General features: G+C 43.6%; 1 protein-coding gene across 3 annotated transcripts in view; it reads left to right on the forward strand.

The window, feature by feature from the left end:
- Nucleotides 1–19724, forward strand: part of ANO1 (anoctamin 1) — a 116702-nt gene that overhangs the window by 66475 nt on the left and 30503 nt on the right. For all 3 annotated transcript variants that reach the window (XM_073350660.2, XM_073350657.2, XM_073350658.2), the window contains exons 9-12: nt 1556–1597; nt 4810–4874; nt 7121–7255; nt 11797–11957. In XM_073350660.2, coding sequence (XP_073206761.1) covers nt 1556–1597; nt 4810–4874; nt 7121–7255; nt 11797–11957 — 403 coding nt within the window. The remainder of the gene's footprint in view (nt 1–1555; nt 1598–4809; nt 4875–7120; nt 7256–11796; nt 11958–19724) is intronic.

The following is a 19724-nucleotide window of genomic DNA, read 5'->3' on the forward strand; positions in this document are numbered from 1 at the left end:
ATATATTTTACATTTCTACAATCTGACACCAAAAAATCCTTAGTGTGTTATGTATTAATGGCATCATCCCAAACATCTTTAGTGTTTCACAAGCTTAATTTCCTACTCCGCTTTTATAATGAGTTTTCACAACTTGTACAATCTTTACCTGTCAGCTGTGTTGGCTTTTAATAATACCTGCCAAGTTAGTTCCCTTGGTCATCAAAAATGCTACTTTAATATAAAGTTAGTGGAGTTATTAATGTGTCTTGGCAAATTAAATACTTTTGCTACTTTTTGACCTTCTGCTCCCAAGGATTCTGGCACTATGGCGAGGAAATGTATTCATATCTGTACTCCAGGTGACTAATTTCCTGGTCTAAATCCCCTGGCATCCCCCTATATAAATAGCAAATGTCAGTGATTGTATGTATAATGGGTTGCCATTGGGGAAGTGTCCAAATACTTTAATGTACAGTGCCAGTAGAGATTGGTAGGATCAGACAGTAAGGAAATTTATATGGAGTCTTTTACCACAGGTGTACTGGTGTGGATCTGTATCGGGTTGGTAGTGACCCAAAGATTTCATCCTCTGACTTGATGGTCCTATAAAATGAGTTGGGGATCACTATCCATGCCAAAGTGGACTGATGGGTGCACCACAGTTAGCATTAATTGACACCCTTACCTAAGAGACTGAGAAGTGGCTGGTGTTGAAACATTTACAGATGGTCCCTTCCTATAGAGGCTTCATGAATGTCTATAGAGCAGTGTTTGATGCCCCTGCTGCACCTATTCTGTGAGTGTATAAAGGATCGTGATGTGAAGCTGAAGTAACGCAGTGGTGGAAAAGGCCCTTTGAACCTCATACTCCTCTCACTTGCAGGGGGTTTAAAACTAATGAAACTTCATTGACTTGAATGGGTTTATCACTGGTTTACATTGGTGTGAATGAGATCAGAATCCGGCCTTTTGTCTATTTGGCATTTATCACAAGCATCTGCTATAGAGATACCATTTAGCGTTCAAAAAAGATTAAATAAATTCTACTTCATGTACATGCTAATGCTCTGCTGTGCTTTATTAGACATGTAGACAGCTACTGATAGCCACTGATATGTATATTTTATTTGTTCCATAATTGTATTCCTTATCATATTTAGAAATGACCCCCAAATCAAAGCCCCAGATTTAATCATCCCTGAGCTTTGGGACAATTTGGATATGGGTCAGCCTTCTAAGCTGGTCTCCTCTTTTTATAATGGATTAACTAAACCCCAAATATCACTCAAATGTGGGCCTATCTCTAATCACATTCTTCCCTTAACATTTTTAGGCTGCCTTTATTACTTATTCATTGCTTTTTACCCTGTGACCGACTTTATTACTTTTTCTTCATGTGCTCGATGACAGAAGACAAAGTGTGCCATGAGAAATGACCCCATATAATACAGCATTATTTTACAAATTGCCTTTCTGTTTTTGATGCATTACGTGAGTGGGATACATGGTATGTGAGCCGCATAACGGTTCTGGGTGTGACTTGTTGGATGATGCCATTTTTCTTTCTTTAAAGGGTGACTACGAAGGTGAAAATGTTGAGCTCAATGACAGAAAAGTAAGTTGATATATGTGATTCAGCAAGTTCTCAAGAGTGTTAGCCTCACAAATCACCTGTCGGGAACTGGACATTTGCCAAGATTTCCCAGAAAATATCGTGGAAAGGCAATCAGTGCCATATAGCAGAAGTATTTCTAAATGTTAATTTTACTCCAACATGGATGTGTTTAAATTACCCCATGTAATAATGGTGCATTTCACATCATCATAGGAAAAATGTCAACATTTACATTCTAATTTCTCTTAAGGTTGCTGTGACATTAAGTACAATCTGGACTGATGGACAGCTGTGTCCCCTCAGTTCTCCAACCTGGGGTGCCTTTTACACTGCTTTGCTGTGAGAGCAACCACTCCTGGCCTGCTCACACATACATATGTAAATCACTCCCAGCTATACTGCATGAGTGCTATGCATGAGTAAGGGAATCAGAACCTGACCCTGAGGAAAATAATCTCAAAAGTAACCATTTTGATACTTAGAATTTATTGGGCAAAAAAAGATTGCCTGGTTTCAAACAAGGTTTTGCTGTATGTAACTAAGTTAAGGGCAAATTTTTATTCTTTAAGTCCCAGCCTGTGCTAAGGAGGCTACAGTTCATCTCCCAAATGGGCCCTACTGGCAGTACTGGATCTCACTTAGTTCCAGTTTCGCCAAGTTCATGACTTAAAGGATGTTGTTACTCTCCTGATGCAGGGTGCTTCAGACTGACTGTGTTTCAAGACACCGTGTTAAGAGAGAGAGAGAGAGATAGAATTTCATCAGATCTTCTGTTTTCCATTTTTAAATATATAATATTTTTATAGAAAAAACAAGAAAGTGGGAATGAGGAGGAAGGTTCTAAGATAGGTATAACAAACTATGGAAGGACAATTGCACAAGATAATATTTGGTACATATATAGTGTTCTGTAAGATTAATCAACTTAATTCTCATAATGCTTCCAAGAAGAGGGGTTTCCATTTTGCAGACAGAAAAAATGAGACAAAAAGCATAAGACCAAAGTTTTCAAAAGAGGACACAAAGTTTGGGGGCTTCAGTTATTGGGTTTCTAAACTTGAGACTTCTTGGGGCTGACTTTCAGAATTGGTGCATACCCACAACTCCAAATGAAGTCAGTGGGAAGTGCAGGTGGTCAGCATGTCTGAAAATCAGACAAAAGGCATCTGAGATCGGGCCCCCGAAATCAGAGGGCAGTGAGGCTTTTGGGTTTTTTTATTTAATTTTATTTTATTTCATGGTAGAATTGTAAACTGCTGAGATGTCAGGTTTCACCACATCGTGATTCAAATAAGCTAATGACTTTAGGAAACATCAGACTGTTAGCTATTCTTATATGAACAAAATATCTGAAATTGGTTTATCTGCACCGAAGGGTAATTAATTTAGAACTCCTTGTGTCTACGAGTTAGAAGCCTTTATTTAATTAATTATTTAACAATTAGACAATGCTAGTTTTTATGATTTAATTATTTTGCTTCTATGAATCAGTTTAAATAAAACTCTAAAGAAAAATATCAAACTCTTTGGTTTTGTAAATAGGCCAGTGTTCACATCCCCATTCTCAGCTCCACATGGGCTATTTAATATTCCACTTACTGTTTTTTAATTGTTAATTCAGAGAGAGGGTTTGACTTTAAGCCTAGCTTTAGGTAAAAGTGACGCATACACTGCACCACGCAAGTGGATAGCCATGGCTGGCATTGACACACAGAGGCACACCTCCAAATTAAATCCTGCCCAGCTATCCCTGTGCTGCAGGTTAGGTTCATAATTTGCTGTTGGCCTATACCCCCATTCCAGCCAGAAGTAGGGATGATGGGGTGCAGGCTATGCCCATCTCCATGCCCAGTCACCTACTGCATGTTCTGGTAGTGGGAAATAAGTGAGCATGCAGCTCACTTGCTTGCTTCCTCATGTCTAGAACTAAGGTGCAAGTGACCCCTGTGATGATAGGTGGAATGCTAAATTGGTTAAAATTAAACTAGAAACAAAGGGAAAAAAGATGCAGTTAGCAGCAACTTTTAAATGAATCCTGGTGTTTCAGAATTTGAATGCACTTGCTGGTTAAATTAATCTGATTCTGATTCTCTGTGCTACATTTCATGTGTTTTGGGTTTTTTCTTACCAAAGATTACAGTTAAAGAAACATATTGATAGCAACCAACTCATGCATTTAAATTTTAGAGGATTTACCATTGTCAAATGATTGAATGAAGACAGTGGTGACCATTAGAACAAACAGACCTATTCATTGCTATTGCTTGTAGGGATTAATCATTGTTATATTGTTTATATTAATATATCAAACTAAAGAAAAAAAACTAAATAGAGAGATTATCATTGTACTGGAATTCGCAGGTAGATCATGGGAATCTAGGGCTTTATTTTTCCTGGTTCTGTGTGAAGAACTTTCACAGAAATCAATGAGATTTTTGTACCAAAACTAATATTCTGTGGCAAGATATAAAATGTGCTGAATGGCAAGAAGGATGTCAAGTAGCCAGTTTAATAACTCCTTTTTCTCTCTTCAGAATTGGACTGGGTCAGGAAGAATCAAATCTCAGAAGTGTAGTCTTGTTTACAATGTAAATTATGTAATAAATTGAGTGCTTTCAGATGAACCTAGTTTTGTGAGTATGTAATTTCATTTTGTGAGCCATTAATGGTGACCTTTATTTTCTTTGGCCCAAATCCTGACTGAAAGTAATGAGTGAAGACCATTGTGTTCTTCTTAAGATCTTAAATGCAGTTTCTTGGACACTTCAGTACATTTTCTCTCTACAGATGCAAAATATTAGTGCAGCAACAGCAAACTAGTTTATTCCAGTTTGGTGTCTGTGTGTGTCTCTCTCTCTCTAATAATTCCAAGAACAACCATCCTTCACACCCACATCCATTCTGCTAAAGACTTGACTGATGTATGACTTGCAACAAATCATAAAATCCCCCTTACATCTATCCATTAGTCCTGTTGTTGGAGAGCTTTTAATGCAGAAGAATTCATCATTGTAGCATGCAGTGTGCCAAACCATCAAACTTGTTTTTCATACTTAATGCAGATGCATGTATTGGTCGATTGAGGTATGTGCAACCACAAGAAGAGCGACACCAGAGCACAACACGAACTGTGCAGTAACTTGGAACAAAAGGAGAAACAGCTCATTTACGTGATGCCTTATTTTAGCTTTCATTTGTGATTTATTTTATAGCTCCTGTGTGAGGAATGGGCAAGCTATGGAGTCTTTTATAAATACCAGCCAATTGACCTAGTGAGGTAAGGAGAATTCTAAATGTCCTGTTTCCAGGCAGAATTTTAGAAGTTTCATAAAGTTTTATGTAGTGTAATAGAATCATTAGATCTTCATAAACACAGATCCTGGAGCCCTTCCCCTACCTTCCACCAGACTGCCCTCATAAAGTTCACAGATACAGATATAGGGCCTGATTCTCTCCCTGGATTCTACTGGTTTCCCAGGCTCAGGATCCCTGGCAGTGGAAAGTCCTCCCTGGGGGATGATAAAGACACAAACCTTCTATAGGCTTAGAGCCCTTGATGCAGCTCAGAGAGAGAGCCGGGGGGGTGGGCAGAACTTGCTAGGGATGGGTCAGGGCCGGGGCACTCAGTATACGTGCTGATTCCCTGGCTAGAACATAAAGCTACCTTCCCTCGGTAGCAGGGGCGGCAGGTTTGCATAATTTTTGGTGGTGCCCAGAACAGGTCCAAGTCCCCCCCCCCCACACACACACACACCTGTCTTGTAAGCTGATATATATTTTTTAAAATAACGTAAAAATGTGAGGCTTCTGGCATGGGGCTGATAAAGAGGGGTTTGGGGTGTGGGAGGGGCTCAGACAGAGGGTTGGGGTGCAGGGGTGAGGGCTGTGGGGTGGGGCTGGGGATGAGGGGTTCACAATGCAGGAGGGGACTCAGGGATGGGGCAGAGGGTTAGGGTGCAGGGGGATGAGGGCTCTGGCTGGGGCTGGGAATGAGGGGTTTGAGGTGTGGGAGGGGCTCAGGGCTAGGGCAGAGGGTTGGGTGTGTGGGGGGGTGAGGGCTCTGGGATGGGGCAGGGATGGGGATAAGTGTTTGGGGTGCAGGCAGGCTGACCCAGGGCTGGGGCCAGAGAGGAGGACTCCCCCCAACCCTCTCCCTGCCAGCAGCAGCAAGCTCCAGGGGAGGGGCCTCCCCTCCCGCCCGGCAGCACACTCACCTCGCACCACTGTCACTGCACGTGGCCCTAGGGCCCCTCTCAGGTCCAGGAAGCCCCCTCGCCTGCCCTCCAGTGGGCTGGGGAGGGCTGCCATCACATGTGCACCTCCTCTCCTGCTGCTGCCTCTCACTGTAGCCTCACTGGGGGTGGGGGATGGGACTGCCCCTTGCCCAGTGTGGGGCAGGAGCAGTGACTGCAGGCGGGGGGAGGGTCCCGCTGGAAAAGGGAAGGGTCCGAAGTGGAAGGGAAGGGCAGGGTCAGCCTTCCCTGGCGCTAGTGGATGGGGGCATTAGGACCCTGCAGCAACAGTTGATGCTGGGAACCAGCAGAGCCCAGCGCAGCATGGAGTTGCAGGGGGCAGCCACCTGCTTGAGACAGGGACACTCTGGGGCCCAGGGGAGAAACACGGTGGCAGAAAGTGGGGGCCAGGGGAGATTCAGGGGAGGTACATGGGGGCAGCAGGCTCGGCTGGGAGAGAGACCGGCCCCAAATATTGGTGGAGCCGGGCCCTGAATATTGCTGGAGTCTGGGCACCCTGGGTCCATATAACTTGCCGCCCCTGCTCCATAGAGGCACTGTGGCAGGATATTGATAATACCTAGATATTTGTGCTTAGTTATTACAGTGACTATAGACCATTAGACAGACTGACAAAGCTTGAAAACCAGAAAGTGATGGGTCCAGATGGGAAACAGACATTTAGTTTAGTTACATCAGCCCTTTCAAGTGACTTAAACCAGAAAATGCATTTGGCTTAGCTTGCAGTTAAGTTTAAATTAAAGTTCCAATGGGAACGGGGACAAGGCTTTCTTTTCCTAAATTCCCACTTCACTCTCTCTCAGGTTGACCATGCATTCCCAATACATTCAAAAGTCCAGCTTACCACAATGGGAATTTAAGGTGCACAAAAGAATATAAGATTTTGAGGTTTTTTTCTTTTTATTGAGGACTAGTTTTGTTTGTCATAGTTGAGATTCAGAGTCCATGGAGTAATTTCAATAAAGAAAAGGGAAAAATTTTTGTTTAGGGAGATTTGATCATGGTAAATCTAAATATATCTGTTTAGACACACACAAGAGCAAAAGAGTTTGGCTAGTAGAGCTAACTGACTTTCTTGGTTCCTCCATCACTGGATTCATTCCAAGGGGCATGCAAAAAGGAATCCTCCTAGGGGAAATGCATTCCAGTTAGTCAAGAGTTTACTTTCCCCTTCAAGCTTAATACTGCTGTGATTCATAATTTTAGCCATGGTATATTTTAAGCTATAGTAAACATTTCACTGTTTTTTTTCCCCCTCAATGTATTTCAGAAAATACTTTGGAGAGAAGATTGGACTGTATTTTGCCTGGCTGGGAGTTTATACTGAAATGCTCATTCCTGCTTCCATTGTAGGGGTTATTGTGTTTCTGTATGGCTGTGCAACGGTGGATGAGAATATACCAAGGTAAAAAAAAATGCAAATTCTCACTTTTATTTCTTTACACATCCAAACGGCATTCAGAATCCAGTCTGTTATACATGTATGACACCAATTGTTTATTCAAGCTTTATGTTGGTGCTGAGTTGTAGGGTTGGAGCACTGAAATCTTCAATCCTACCTGGGACCAGGCTATCAGTTGGAATACTGGCCACAGCCCTTTTGCATCACTTATGCAGTGTGATAGAATAATGAGATCTTCATAAACACAGATCCTAGAGCCCCTCCCCTACCTTCCACCAGGCTGCCCTCATAAAGTTCATTCGTATCATTCATGGCATAGAAAGAATTCATACTGAATAGAGTTCAGAAATGTTCCTGAGGCTGTTCAGAATAGTTCAGAAATGTTCCACAGTATGCATCCGATGAAGTGAGCTGTAGCTCATGAAAGCTTATGCTCAAATAAATTGGTTAGTCTCTAAGGTGCCACAAGTCCTCCTTTTCTTTTTGCGAATACAGACTAACACGGCCGTTACTCTAAGACTTACAATGTGAGGCTTAAGGAGCTCGATCTATTCAGTTTATCAAAGAGGAGTTTGAGCGGTAACTTGATCATTGTGTACAGAGACTTAGATGTGGAAAAGATATCCGATGGAAGGGATTTTTATTCTTGGTGACAAAGATATAACAAAATCCAGTGGCTGGAAGTCAACTTTGAAATAAGATGCAATTTCCTAGCAGGGATGATGATTAAACTTTGAACATCTTACCTGGGTGGTGGTGAATTCACCATCATTGTTTGGAGTCTTCAAAATGAGATTAAATATCTTTCTAAAAGATATTCTTTAATTCAGCTTCTGGGAAAAATTCTGCCTGTGTGTGCAGGAAGTCACATGGAACATAGGATGGTCATAGTGGTCTCTTCTGGCATGAGAGTCTGTGAATCCTCATGTTTATTTGTTCCCTTCATGGGCCTTGGAGAGAACAGGAAGCTCTGCATTACCATCACCACACTCAAAACACTTGCAGTTCTGCTTCAAGATAATGAGTATGAGCAAATATCATGCTTCAGGGATTCAGTCAGTCACCTGCAGGGGTCAGGAAGGATATTTTCACCCAAAGCACAATTGGCCAGATGTATTTGGGATGAGAGTAGGGGGCAGTCACCTTCCTCGGAAGAATCAGGCAGTGGCCACAGCTGGAGATAGGACACCAGACAGGGTGGACTAATACTCTGAAGCAGCACAGAAAATCCTCTTTCTTAGAAGCTTGACTGGTATATCTTGTTCACATGCACAAGATACAACTGATCTCCACATTGGGGTTGAAAAGGAATTTCCCTCCAAATCATATTGGCAGAGACCTAGCAGGTTTGCAGCATGGAGCACGAATCACCTGCTAAGATCATCTGGGCAAATCTCACCTAATCAATTCCCCTCCATTTCAGGGGCCTCAAGGTGTTGCTGGCACCTCAGTCTCTCCTGTTTTCTGCTTGTGGCACACAACAATTTAAACCCAAGTAACTGGGCTCAGTATAGGAGTAATAGCGTGAAATTTACTAGCCTGTGATGTACAGAGCAGAGTAGATGATCTAATAGTCCCATCTGGCCTTAAACTCTGAAATCTATGAAAAGGTGCACAAGGTACATGAATTCACCCTGTGCAGCCAGTCTTTCTCCTTTGCACAATTCCAGCACAAGCCTTGCCTCTCTGCATCAGGTTGAATTCCAAACTTAGGCTGCAGTCATAAACACACAATGTGACTACTCAGGTGTATAACATCAGTCACATGTGTTTGCAGAATCAAGTGAGTACATGTGTTCATGTCAGATAATTTGGCAAAGTTTTAACATCAGTAAATTTTCTTATCTGTTGGAGTAAAGATACAATTAATCGTAAAATTGAATGTCCCTGCCAGCAGTTTAAGAATCTAGGCAGCCTGGTTCTGAAACAATTATAATTTAGAACTGCTGCATCATAAAACTTCCATATGCCTGATCAGAAATAGTTCACATCAATCAGGCCATTGGAGATGAGAAAAGATTAGTTTTCTGGGCGTTTGTTTTAGTTTTTCAGGTATAGTGGAAATATCAGTGCTATAGGATATGTAAAATAAATTAAGATAATTACATAATTTTGTATTGAACAACAGTTTTTCCTTCTGGTACTTGGTTGAAGCAACTAAAAACCCAAAATAAAATGCTACATATCTGTGAAAGTGTAGTGTCATTAAGGCCTAGAGTTTGGCACACCAGGAAGCTAGTTACAACTCCCCATTCCTGGAACCAGCTCTACACCAGACTCTGTCTGATGGACTGCATTAATATATGTATGCTGTCTGGCAATGGGTCCCAAGTGTCTATCTGCCAGCCTGCAAATGCCAGAACACAGTCAGCTTTGGCCACACCTCCTGCACGCCTCATCCATTTGAGCATTTTACATGTGATGGGTACTCTTCCACACCAGGGGAATCTTTAGGAGGGAACATTTGATCTCTTTCTGTTTCCTTTTAATGCTGGAGCTCTTAAAGGATTTGAAGCAGGTTTCAGGACTGAGTCCACACTATCCAATACTGGGCAAAAATGTTATGTTATCAGTATTCTACCACCTTAATAATCTAATAGTGAGTTATTATTATTTATTAATACAGTGCCATAGGTGTGCATGACAATGTATAAGTATTCACAGTATTCATCTAAGAGTTTGTTCTCCACAGCAGAAAGATAAAATATGTACAGAACAAAATACATGTTCTCAGAAAGTAGAATCTGGAAAACAGCTGTGGGTAAAAAAACAGATAGCATGTTGACAAAATAGAAGGTCACAGTTAAGCTTATGATGAATCAGCACTTGCTTAAGTTTTGAGTTTATATACACCTAAATCTCCAGAGATGTGACAAAATAATCGTGTGGCCTGTTGATGAGGTATGTGCTAAAAATAATTTATTTTAGCTCACTTGTTGACAGCGACTTTTCTGTCCTTTTCATAATTGTAGATCAGATCATTATATAAATTAATCTTAAAAGAACATAAAAAAATTGTGTAACCAGAACACAGATGTCATGTCTGTTATAAAGTAGTGGAAAGCATCTACTATGAACAACAAAGACAACTCAAGAATACATATGTCTAAACTACGTAATCTGGTCAAATTAGTAAAATCCAGGTGCCGGGTGTTTTTTAATTGTACTATTTAGTTATTTATTATACATTTTCAAAAAAGGCTTCTAATTTTGCATTTCCAGTTTTGCTTCCATAATCTGTTTTATGTGCAAATGATAGAAATTTAGATATCAATCAGGAACAACGATATCTGTGTCCACAAATCATGTAGTTGGATGTCTAGGGCAGATTTTCTGGTCCGATAGGGTTGCTTTGCATCAGTCCAACTGTTGACAAGCTTAGCAGCCAGCATAGAAGCTCCTCCAATATCCCCTTACCAGCCTCTAGAATAGGGGGGATTTCTGTGTCGACGATGTAGTGAGCTCATCTTCCTGCCCCAGATGCTAGAGTAGTTGCTGGGAATCATAGGCAGTCTTGCTTAAAGTAGAGCAATCCCCTTCCTGCTGTACTTTATGCTGGGCACTGGCACAGGTTAAAATCAATTTTGCCTATCACCTCACCAGTTCTATCCCTTGCTTAGCACAGCAGGACTAGAGAATCTAGCCCCGAAACTCTGTCACTTTCGCATGCTACTGATTGCACCTGCAATTGATTGTAGATGCAAAATTAGCATTTCAATTGAGGCACCTTAAAACATGTGGTGCTAAGATTCATGACTGTAGTAGTGGCCTAATTCCAACAATTCCAAGACACTCTTTCTCATGCGGCACAGCAAACTTTAGACCGGACTGCCAGATAGTCTCTTTTCCCCATTAAATGGAGTGCAGGTCAAAGCAAAAAACATTAGATCAATTTCATTTAATGAGTCCCTTCTAACAGTGTTGCCTTGATCTGAGGTCACATATTCCCGATAGTGTAGTTCCAGAGACAGAGCTAAGTGAGGGGGTTGTCTTGAGGACAGTAGAGAGGAAGAACAGTTTTGTGATTAAAGCACTGGAGATCGGAGTTCAATTTCCAGGTCTCCCACAGACACACTCTCTCTCTCTCTCTGCCTCAGTTCCCCATGTATCAAATGGGGTTAATACTTATTTTTCTCCTATCCTTTGTCTGCCTTTATTTACACTATAAGCACTTCAGAACAGGCTCTCTCTCACTTTGTGTTTATACAGTGAATAGCATAGGGCCTGATTCATTTCCTCTTGATGTCAATGGAGAGACTTCTGTTGACCTGAATGGGAATTGGATCAGGCCTATAGTGGGACCCTGATGTCATTTGGGGCTTCTAGGACTGACCATAACACTAAATAAGTAACAATACTAAGAAGAGGTTGAGAAATTAGAAGAAATATGAAGGGAGCATTTGGCAGCCCAGCAGGTTGAATGTGCATTCAGTGACTGGGAACATATGCAGAGGACAAATGCCTTATCAGAAGAAATGACCTGTGCATGGCAGATGAAATGTATTAACCTTACTCTTTGCATTTACTTGTCGCTTTCCTGGCAGTATGGAGATGTGTGATGAGAGAAACAACATCACCATGTGCCCTCTATGTGACAAAACGTGCAGCTACTGGAAAATGAGCTCTGCCTGCGCCACTGCTCGAGCGAGTCACCTGTTTGACAACCCAGCAACCGTCTTCTTCTCTGTCTTCATGGCTCTGTGGGGTACGAAATTTATGGCTTTGACGTGGGGTTTTTAATTCTCTTAAATACAGGAGGGAAACAAACAAACAAACAAACAAAAGCTAAACCAGTATTTTTATGCTCGGGCAGTTAATTATGTCAAGTTCCTCTTCACCCAGCCCCCTCCCTGCTTTTTTCCAATGAAACTGTCGTCCCTAAATTTATATGCTGGACTGAAGGTTAAAATTCAGGAGGTTGCTCAGACGAATATAAAATGAAATTGTTAGGCATATGTCATAAAACTGCTGCATGGCATGTCTAGATTTCATTAAGGGGATTGCATAGCTTGCCAACAAAATCTAGTTACAGAGCCAGCTTCCAAATTAGAACATTGCTGAAGAGATGTATAGAGTACGTGGGGCAGAGAGGGAAAAGAGGAGCGTAATGGCAGTTCGTGTCTCAGAACAAAACATGACTGAATTTTGCTGTGCTCATAAGTGCAATTAAGTTTATCAGGGAACAGGCCTGGACTAGTGGTCTGCACAGAGGACCATGAACATGAAGCTGCTGCGTTCTAATTATTTTTCGAATGCTGACTCCTCCTGAGCTCTTGAGCAAGTTTCTCTGCTTCAGTTTCCACTTGTAAAATTGAGTTGTTAATATTACCTGTCCCAGGGAAGTGTTGTGAGAATGAATTAGATAAAGTTTGTAAAGTGGTTAGAAGCATTGTGTAAGTGCTAAACATTATTACTATTGTCTCAGCTAGATTCCCTAGTGTGGACAGTAGCCTAGATGGTATCAGAAAATCCCAACACAGGAGATTTCTGTTGAAGAGAGATTCAGTGCTGAAGTAACACAAGGACTTATTCCTTTAGGATAGAGAACTCAGTTAGTCAAGATCATTGCCACTGGTGGGAAGCACAAAGCAATAGTTTCCTTTTAGCTGGTTGGGTGAACAGAGAGAACTCCAATTTCTAGCATTACTAATCTTTGTGGGTGACATTCACTTGCTGTGGGAGGTTTCATATAAGGCCCTCATGGCTATGGAACCGTCACCCTGGCCCTGCATGAGGGGGAATACCAGTTAAGTGACTAACCACATCCTCTTGAAGTCAGGGGGTTTCCATTAGGAGAGACAGAGATAGATGGTCTGGAGCCACTTGTGTACAAACCTAATACATAGGAACCCTGCACTAGGGAGCACAGACAAAGGCTAGCTGCCATTCCAGCCCACAGTCTGCATTTCAGCCTAATAGCCTGCTTCCGCTTCGGTGGGGGTAGATTCATTCCTGCCATCCACCACGTTGAATAGCCACAACGTCACTAGTACGTCACTAAAAGCAGCACAAGGAGATCTTTGCCTATGCAGGCTTTTATGTATGAGTAGTGAGCTCCGTTTTTGACACTGTATCTCATATAGTTCTGGAAATACAACCCTAGTTTCCATTTACTGAGGTATATAGGGAACCATTTTTTTTATTAGCAGTGATTTAAGATGAGGTTAGTGTATCCTTCAAAATAAAGTAATAACTTTGGTTTTGTGGCCAAAATTTATAAAAGGTGCAATACCATCTGCTATGTCTGAATATTCTGTTCAATGTAAGGTTGGAAGAGGGGTGGGTACCTATCATATGATCCTGTCGAGAGTTGGGTTAAAATGCACACAGCAAACAGGCATAATAAGATAATCAGCAGGAAATCTGAAGGAGAGGTGCAGAATCTGTGGTGGTCAGTGATCTTTTATCTTGAACAGCATCTTGTCATGTTACATATATTGAGAAATGTGATATAACCCAGAGCAGCATGCCAACCCATGTCAGAGACTTTAAATAGTCTGATTCTGTCAAACGGGTAATCAAATATCTACTTGCACGCTCTCTCTCTCTCTCTCTCTCTCTGTGTGTGTGTGTGCATTGACAGGTACTCCAATTGGTCTGCAGCCTACTCAAATGTATCATGACATGGAAGGTTGCCTGGATTCCATTTCTTAGCAGAGTATTTTGGTCTCCTCCACCCATTTTTGGTGACTGAAGGGGCAATCTCTATCATTGTGCAAAGTCAGAGTAAACGAACAACTTGGGGGGGGTGTCAGCAAAACACCTCCCCTACAACTGCTTGTGTATTTGGATACTTGTATATCCTCCATCACCAGAGCATTTGAAAGCCTCACAGACATTTATGAATTTATTCTTTGGGGCAGAGAAGTATTGCCCTTATTTTACAATGAAGAACTGAGATATAAGGCAATCAAGGCCCTTCTTTTAAAAAAGTATTTAAGCATATGCCTAACTTAAACGCTTGAATTTTTCCATTAACTTTAATAGTACTACTTACATGCTTAAGTACCTCAAAGTAAGGCCTTAGGCCTGGATACATAAAGGTACGTCGGCACCTCTGTGTCATTTTTAGACGCCACCAGGATCCACAAGACTCCTACGTATTTTAGAGTAAGGCTATGTCAACACTGCTGCCTTTGTCAGCAAAACTTATGTCGCTCAGGGGTATAACTGTTCCACCCCCCTGCGTGACATAAGTTATACCGACATACGTGTTCATGTGCACAGCACTATGTCGGCGGGAGAAATTCTCCCACGAACATAGCTAGCGCCACTCGCGGGGGTCAGGTTTTTATGCTGACGGGAGAGCTCTTTGTATGCCCGTCGACATAACGCGTCTTCACCACATGCGCTGCAGCGGCACAGCTGTATCAGTTCAAGTGCACTGCTGCGGCATGCACTCTACACCTATGTTTCTGCCTCTGGGCTTGCACCCTGCTGCCTCCCTCTAGGCTAGGGTTCCCAGCCATCCAGGATTGTCCTGGAGTCTCCAGGAATCAAAGAGTAATCTTTCATTCAAGATTATGTCCTTTGTGATGAAACCTCCAGGAATACGTCCAACCAAAATTGGCAACCCTACTCTAGTTACCCAGATGTTTATCTCTTACCCTAAACCCCAGAGCAATCCACACCCAGGGGAAGATAGGCATTCATTCACCTAACTTGTGTGCTGGGCCTGATCCCGTCAGTGTGCTCAGAGGCTGCCACAACTCCACACAAAACAAGGGGGGGAAGGGAAAGTTTCTTATATGCTTTAGCCCAGTGGTGAGGGTACTTACCTAGGAAGTGGGAAACCAAGGGTTCAAGTCCCCCCTCTGCCTGAGGGGGAAAAGGGATTTGACCAGGAATCTGCCACTTCTCTTAGAGCCCCAACCACTGGACTATGGGATACTCTGATGTGGGACTCCTTCACTCTCCTGTAGAAGTTGTTCCACTTTCAATACATAATTGAATAATTAATATTAATTAGGCTGGAGGAAAAGGGAGAATCACTGTGTATCTTAGTGGTAAGAGCACTCAGTGGTGAGGTGACAGATCCATTCTCCTCATCAGGCAGAGGGGAGTGGACTTGAACGTGGGGTCTCCCACACCCCACGTGAGTACCCTCATCACTGGACTCAATGTTACAAGGGAGCTGTCTCTCACCCCCCAGCTGTTTTGTATGGAGTTGTGCAGCCTCTGACCACACCTACTGGATCAGGCCCTGAAGACAAATTTGGCAGAGGAACCCTTATCTTTCCCCAGTTCATGTATCACAAGCAGAGATAGGCACCTCCCTTCAAGGGGTGGGCCTCAGGACATATCAACTATCCCATTGGCTCCTGGCCTAGGTTACTGGCTTTTGTGGATTGCATTCCTGGGCACCTATGTCTCCCCATTCATTGTACAGGAAGCCTAGGCACCTAACTCAGGTCTTGTGGACTGCGGTGTTGTTCCTGTGATTATCTGGGTGCCTGAGACCCTTTGTGGATGTGGACCTAAGTGACTTCCACAAAATCACACAGGAAATCTCTGGAAGGGCTGGGAATGAAACTACGATAACCTGAGTCACAGAATAGGGCCTTAACTACAAGATCATCCTTCCTCTCTCACATGGCCAACCTGCCTGGCACCCACACAGTTATTCCACATCTGCTACTGTTGCTACAAGCCAATAACAAGCTTCCCAAAGACAGGGTTTTTCCCATACCATACCCTTATGTTTCCATGACTTACTGGTCTTTCTCACACCACCTCCAACACACATGCTGTATTGCTATGGAGACAAGAGTTCATTCCTTAGGTATCAGAAAGGTGAAGATTTTGTCACAGTTAGTTTTAGTAAAAGTCAGGGACAGGTCACGGGCAATAAACAAAAATTCACGGAAGCCCATGACCTGTCCCTGACTTTTACTAAAACTAACTGTGACAAAATGGGGCTGAGCCCAAGCCCTACTGTGGGAGGAGAGCAGGAAGGTCCCCCTGCCGCCCATGGTGGCTGACAGCTCCGGATTTCCCCACCACCTGCAGCAGCTCAGAGCTGCATGGGTGCCTACAGTGGCTCGAGCTCCAGGTGGCCCCCCACCATCTGTGGCTGTTGCGAGTTGTAAGGGGCCCTCCATCACCTGCAGCGACTCAGAGATCTGGGGTTCCCCTGCTGCCCATGACAGCTAGGAGCTGCGGGGGTCCCCGCTGCCCATGGCGTCTCGGAGCTCTGGGGCCAGCGGGTGAGAGCTCTGGGTCCCCCCCAACCTGTGGCTGCTGAGAGCCCCTCCACTGTGGCTCAGAGCTCAGAGCTGCAGGGACCCCCTGTCACCTGCAATACCTGGGAGCTGCGGATCCCCCATCTCTTAAATGAGCAGTCTGACATTGATTTTCTGTCCCCTAAAAATAAGGCCTGAATTTATGTGGTATGAAACCTCATCCAGAATCCCTCAAAATCCAGCTCAAATAATGATCTAGAAAGCAATCTACCAGAACCTTTGAGCTCAGTTTGTGTTTATGGGCACAGATGAAATGTGAAAATGCATGTGTGTTTAGCAGAAAGACATTCTTTCTTTGCTACTTCTTTGAACCTGCCGCACTCAGTTGGTGCTTCTCATATGAGTTAACAGATGGCTATGTTTCAGATGTAATATTTAATTTTACATTTTTCTAAGTTGATGCTGTAAAATGATTTCTGGTAGCAGCATGACACAATGTGTCTTTCATTTTCTCACTGTACATGGAAACTACAGACCACAGTGTAAGAGCTCCCAGGGACACAGAGAAGGGGCAGGCATTCAAGGATTATAGCATAGACTGTTTTAAGATATAATTATGATGTTACCAGTTTACAGGAAGCACAAGAGTTATAAAGGGGTTCAGCTGGAGGCTTTGTACGTGAGAATTTCACTTGGAGGACTGATGAATGCTAAAAGCATAGCCTGATTCCAGTCACCCTTTTATCTATATTAGTCTTTCTCTCCCCTCTCTGCCTCCAAGGTTTTACTGAATATCATGGGTACATCTTGTTGAGCACATCTGTTAGTATTCACTGCAGAAGAATTCTTGTGCGGTTAGCCTTTCTCAATGGACTTGCTTCTTTCATAATTACTTATTTACTGAACTGTGCTGGTTTGTTCCCAGCATTAAAATGTATGTCCTCTGAGAACTTCCTCCACCTCAAAGGCACGTACACTGATAAAGAACAGGGTTATTTGCTACAACTCAAGAGTTGTTTTCATATTGCTCCTTTTTCCTGGGTCTAGCCTGTTAAAAACAAAATGACTGCTGCACAGTGGATTCCCTTACAATGGCCATTAAAAAGCTCCCTATCTGCAACACTTATCAGGTTTGGTCTACATGCAGTTTTTGTATAACTATTTTGGTTACGTGTGTGATCATTTATTGAAACAGTTATACTAGTAAAACCTCTAGTATGGACATATTTACATCAGTATAAAGGTGTCTTATACAGTATAGCTTAGGGTATGTCTACACTACGAAATTAGGTCGAATTTATAGAAGTCGTTTTTTTAGAAATCGGTTGTATATATTCGAGTGTGTGTGTCCCCACAGAAAATGCTCTAAGTGCATTACGTGCTTTAACTCGGCGGAGTGCTTCCACGGTACCGAGGCGAGAGTCGACTTCCGGAGTGTTGCACTGTGGGTAGCTATCCCACAGTTCCCGCAGTCTCCGCTGCCCATTGGAATTCTGGGTTGAGATCCCAATGCCTGATGGGGCTAAAACATTGTCGCGGGTGGTTCTGGGTACATATTGTCGGGCCCCCATTCCCTCCCTCCCTCCGTGAAAGCAGCAGCAGACAATTGTTTCGCGCCTTTTTTCTTGAGTTACCTGTTCAGATGCCATACCATGGCAAGCATGGAGCCCGCTCAGGTAACCGTCACCGTATGTCTCCTGGGTGCTGGCAGACGTGGTACTGCATTGCTACACAGCAGCAGCAACCCCTTGCCTTGTGGCAGCAGACGGTGCAGTAGGACTGGTAGCCGTCATCGTCATGTCCGAGGTGCTCCTGGCCACGTCGGCCAGGAGCACCTGGGCAGACATGGGTGCAGGGACTACATTAGAAGGGACTTGACCAGGTCATTCTCTTTAGTCCTGCAGTCAGTCCTATTGAACCATCTTATGGTGAGCAGGCAGGCGATACGGATTGCTAGCAGTCCTACTGTACCATCTTCTGCCGAGCAGCCATGAGATGTGGATGGCTTGCAGTCCTTCTGCACTGTCTGCTGCCAGCCAAAGATGTAAAAGATAGATGGAGTGGATCAAAACAAGAAATAGACCAGATTTGTTTTGTACTCATTTGCTTCCCCCCCTCCCCCATCTAGGGGACTCATTCCTCTAGGTCACACTGCAGTCACTCACAGAGAAGGTGCAGCGAGGTAAATCTAGCCATGTATCAATCGGAGGCCAGACCAACCCGCTTGTTCCAATAAGAACAACTACTTAGGTGCACCATTTCTTATTGGAACCCTCCGTGAAGTCCTGCCTGAAATACTCATTGATGTAGAGCCACCCCCTTTGTTGATTTTAATTCCCTGTAAGCCAACCCTGTAAGCCATGTCGTCAGTCGCCCCTCCCTCCGTCAGAGCAACAGCAGACAATCGTTCCGTGCCTTTTTTCTGTGCGGATGCCATACCAAGGCAAGCATGGAGGCCGCTCAGCTCACTTTGGCAATTAGGAACACATTAAACACCACACGCGTTATCCAGCAGTATATGCAGCACCAGAACATGGCGGAGCGATACCGGGCGAGGATGTGACGTCAGTGCGGTCATGTGAGTGATCAGGACATGGACACAGATTTCTCTCAAAGCATGGGCCCTGCCAATGCATGCATCATGGTGCTAATGGGGCAGGTTCATGCTGTGGAACGCCGATTCTGGGCTCGGGAAACAAGCACAGACTGGTGGGACCGCTTAGTGTTGCAGGTCTGGGACGATTCCCAGTGGCTGCGAAACTTTCGCATGCGGAAGGGCACTTTCATGGAACTTTGGGACTTGCTTTCCCCGGCCCTGAAGCACATGAATACCAAGATGAGAGCAGCCCTCACAGTTGAGAAGTGAGTGGTGATAGCCCTGTGGAAGCTTGCAACGCCAGACAGCTACCGGTCAGTTGGGAATCAGTTTGGAGTAGGCAAATCTACTGTGGGGGCTGCTGTGATGCAAGTAGACCACGCAATCAAAGATCTGCTGATATCAAGGGTAGTGACCCTGGGAAATGTGCAGGTCATAGTGGATGGCTTTGCTGCAATGGGATTCCCTAACTGTGGTGGGGCCATAGACGGAACCCATATCCCTATCTTGGCACCAGAGCACCAATCCGGCGAGTACATAAACCGCAAGGGGTACTTTTCAATAGTGCTACAAGCTCTGGTGGATCACAAGGGATGTTTCACCAACATCAACGTGGGATGGCCGGGAAAGTTACATGATGCTCGCATCTTCAGGAACTCTGCTCTGTTTCAAAAGCTGCAGGGAGGGACTTTAT

Source organism: Lepidochelys kempii, chromosome 6 (assembly GCF_965140285.1).
Source record: "Lepidochelys kempii isolate rLepKem1 chromosome 6, rLepKem1.hap1, whole genome shotgun sequence".
NCBI lineage: Eukaryota > Metazoa > Chordata > Testudines > Cheloniidae > Lepidochelys > Lepidochelys kempii.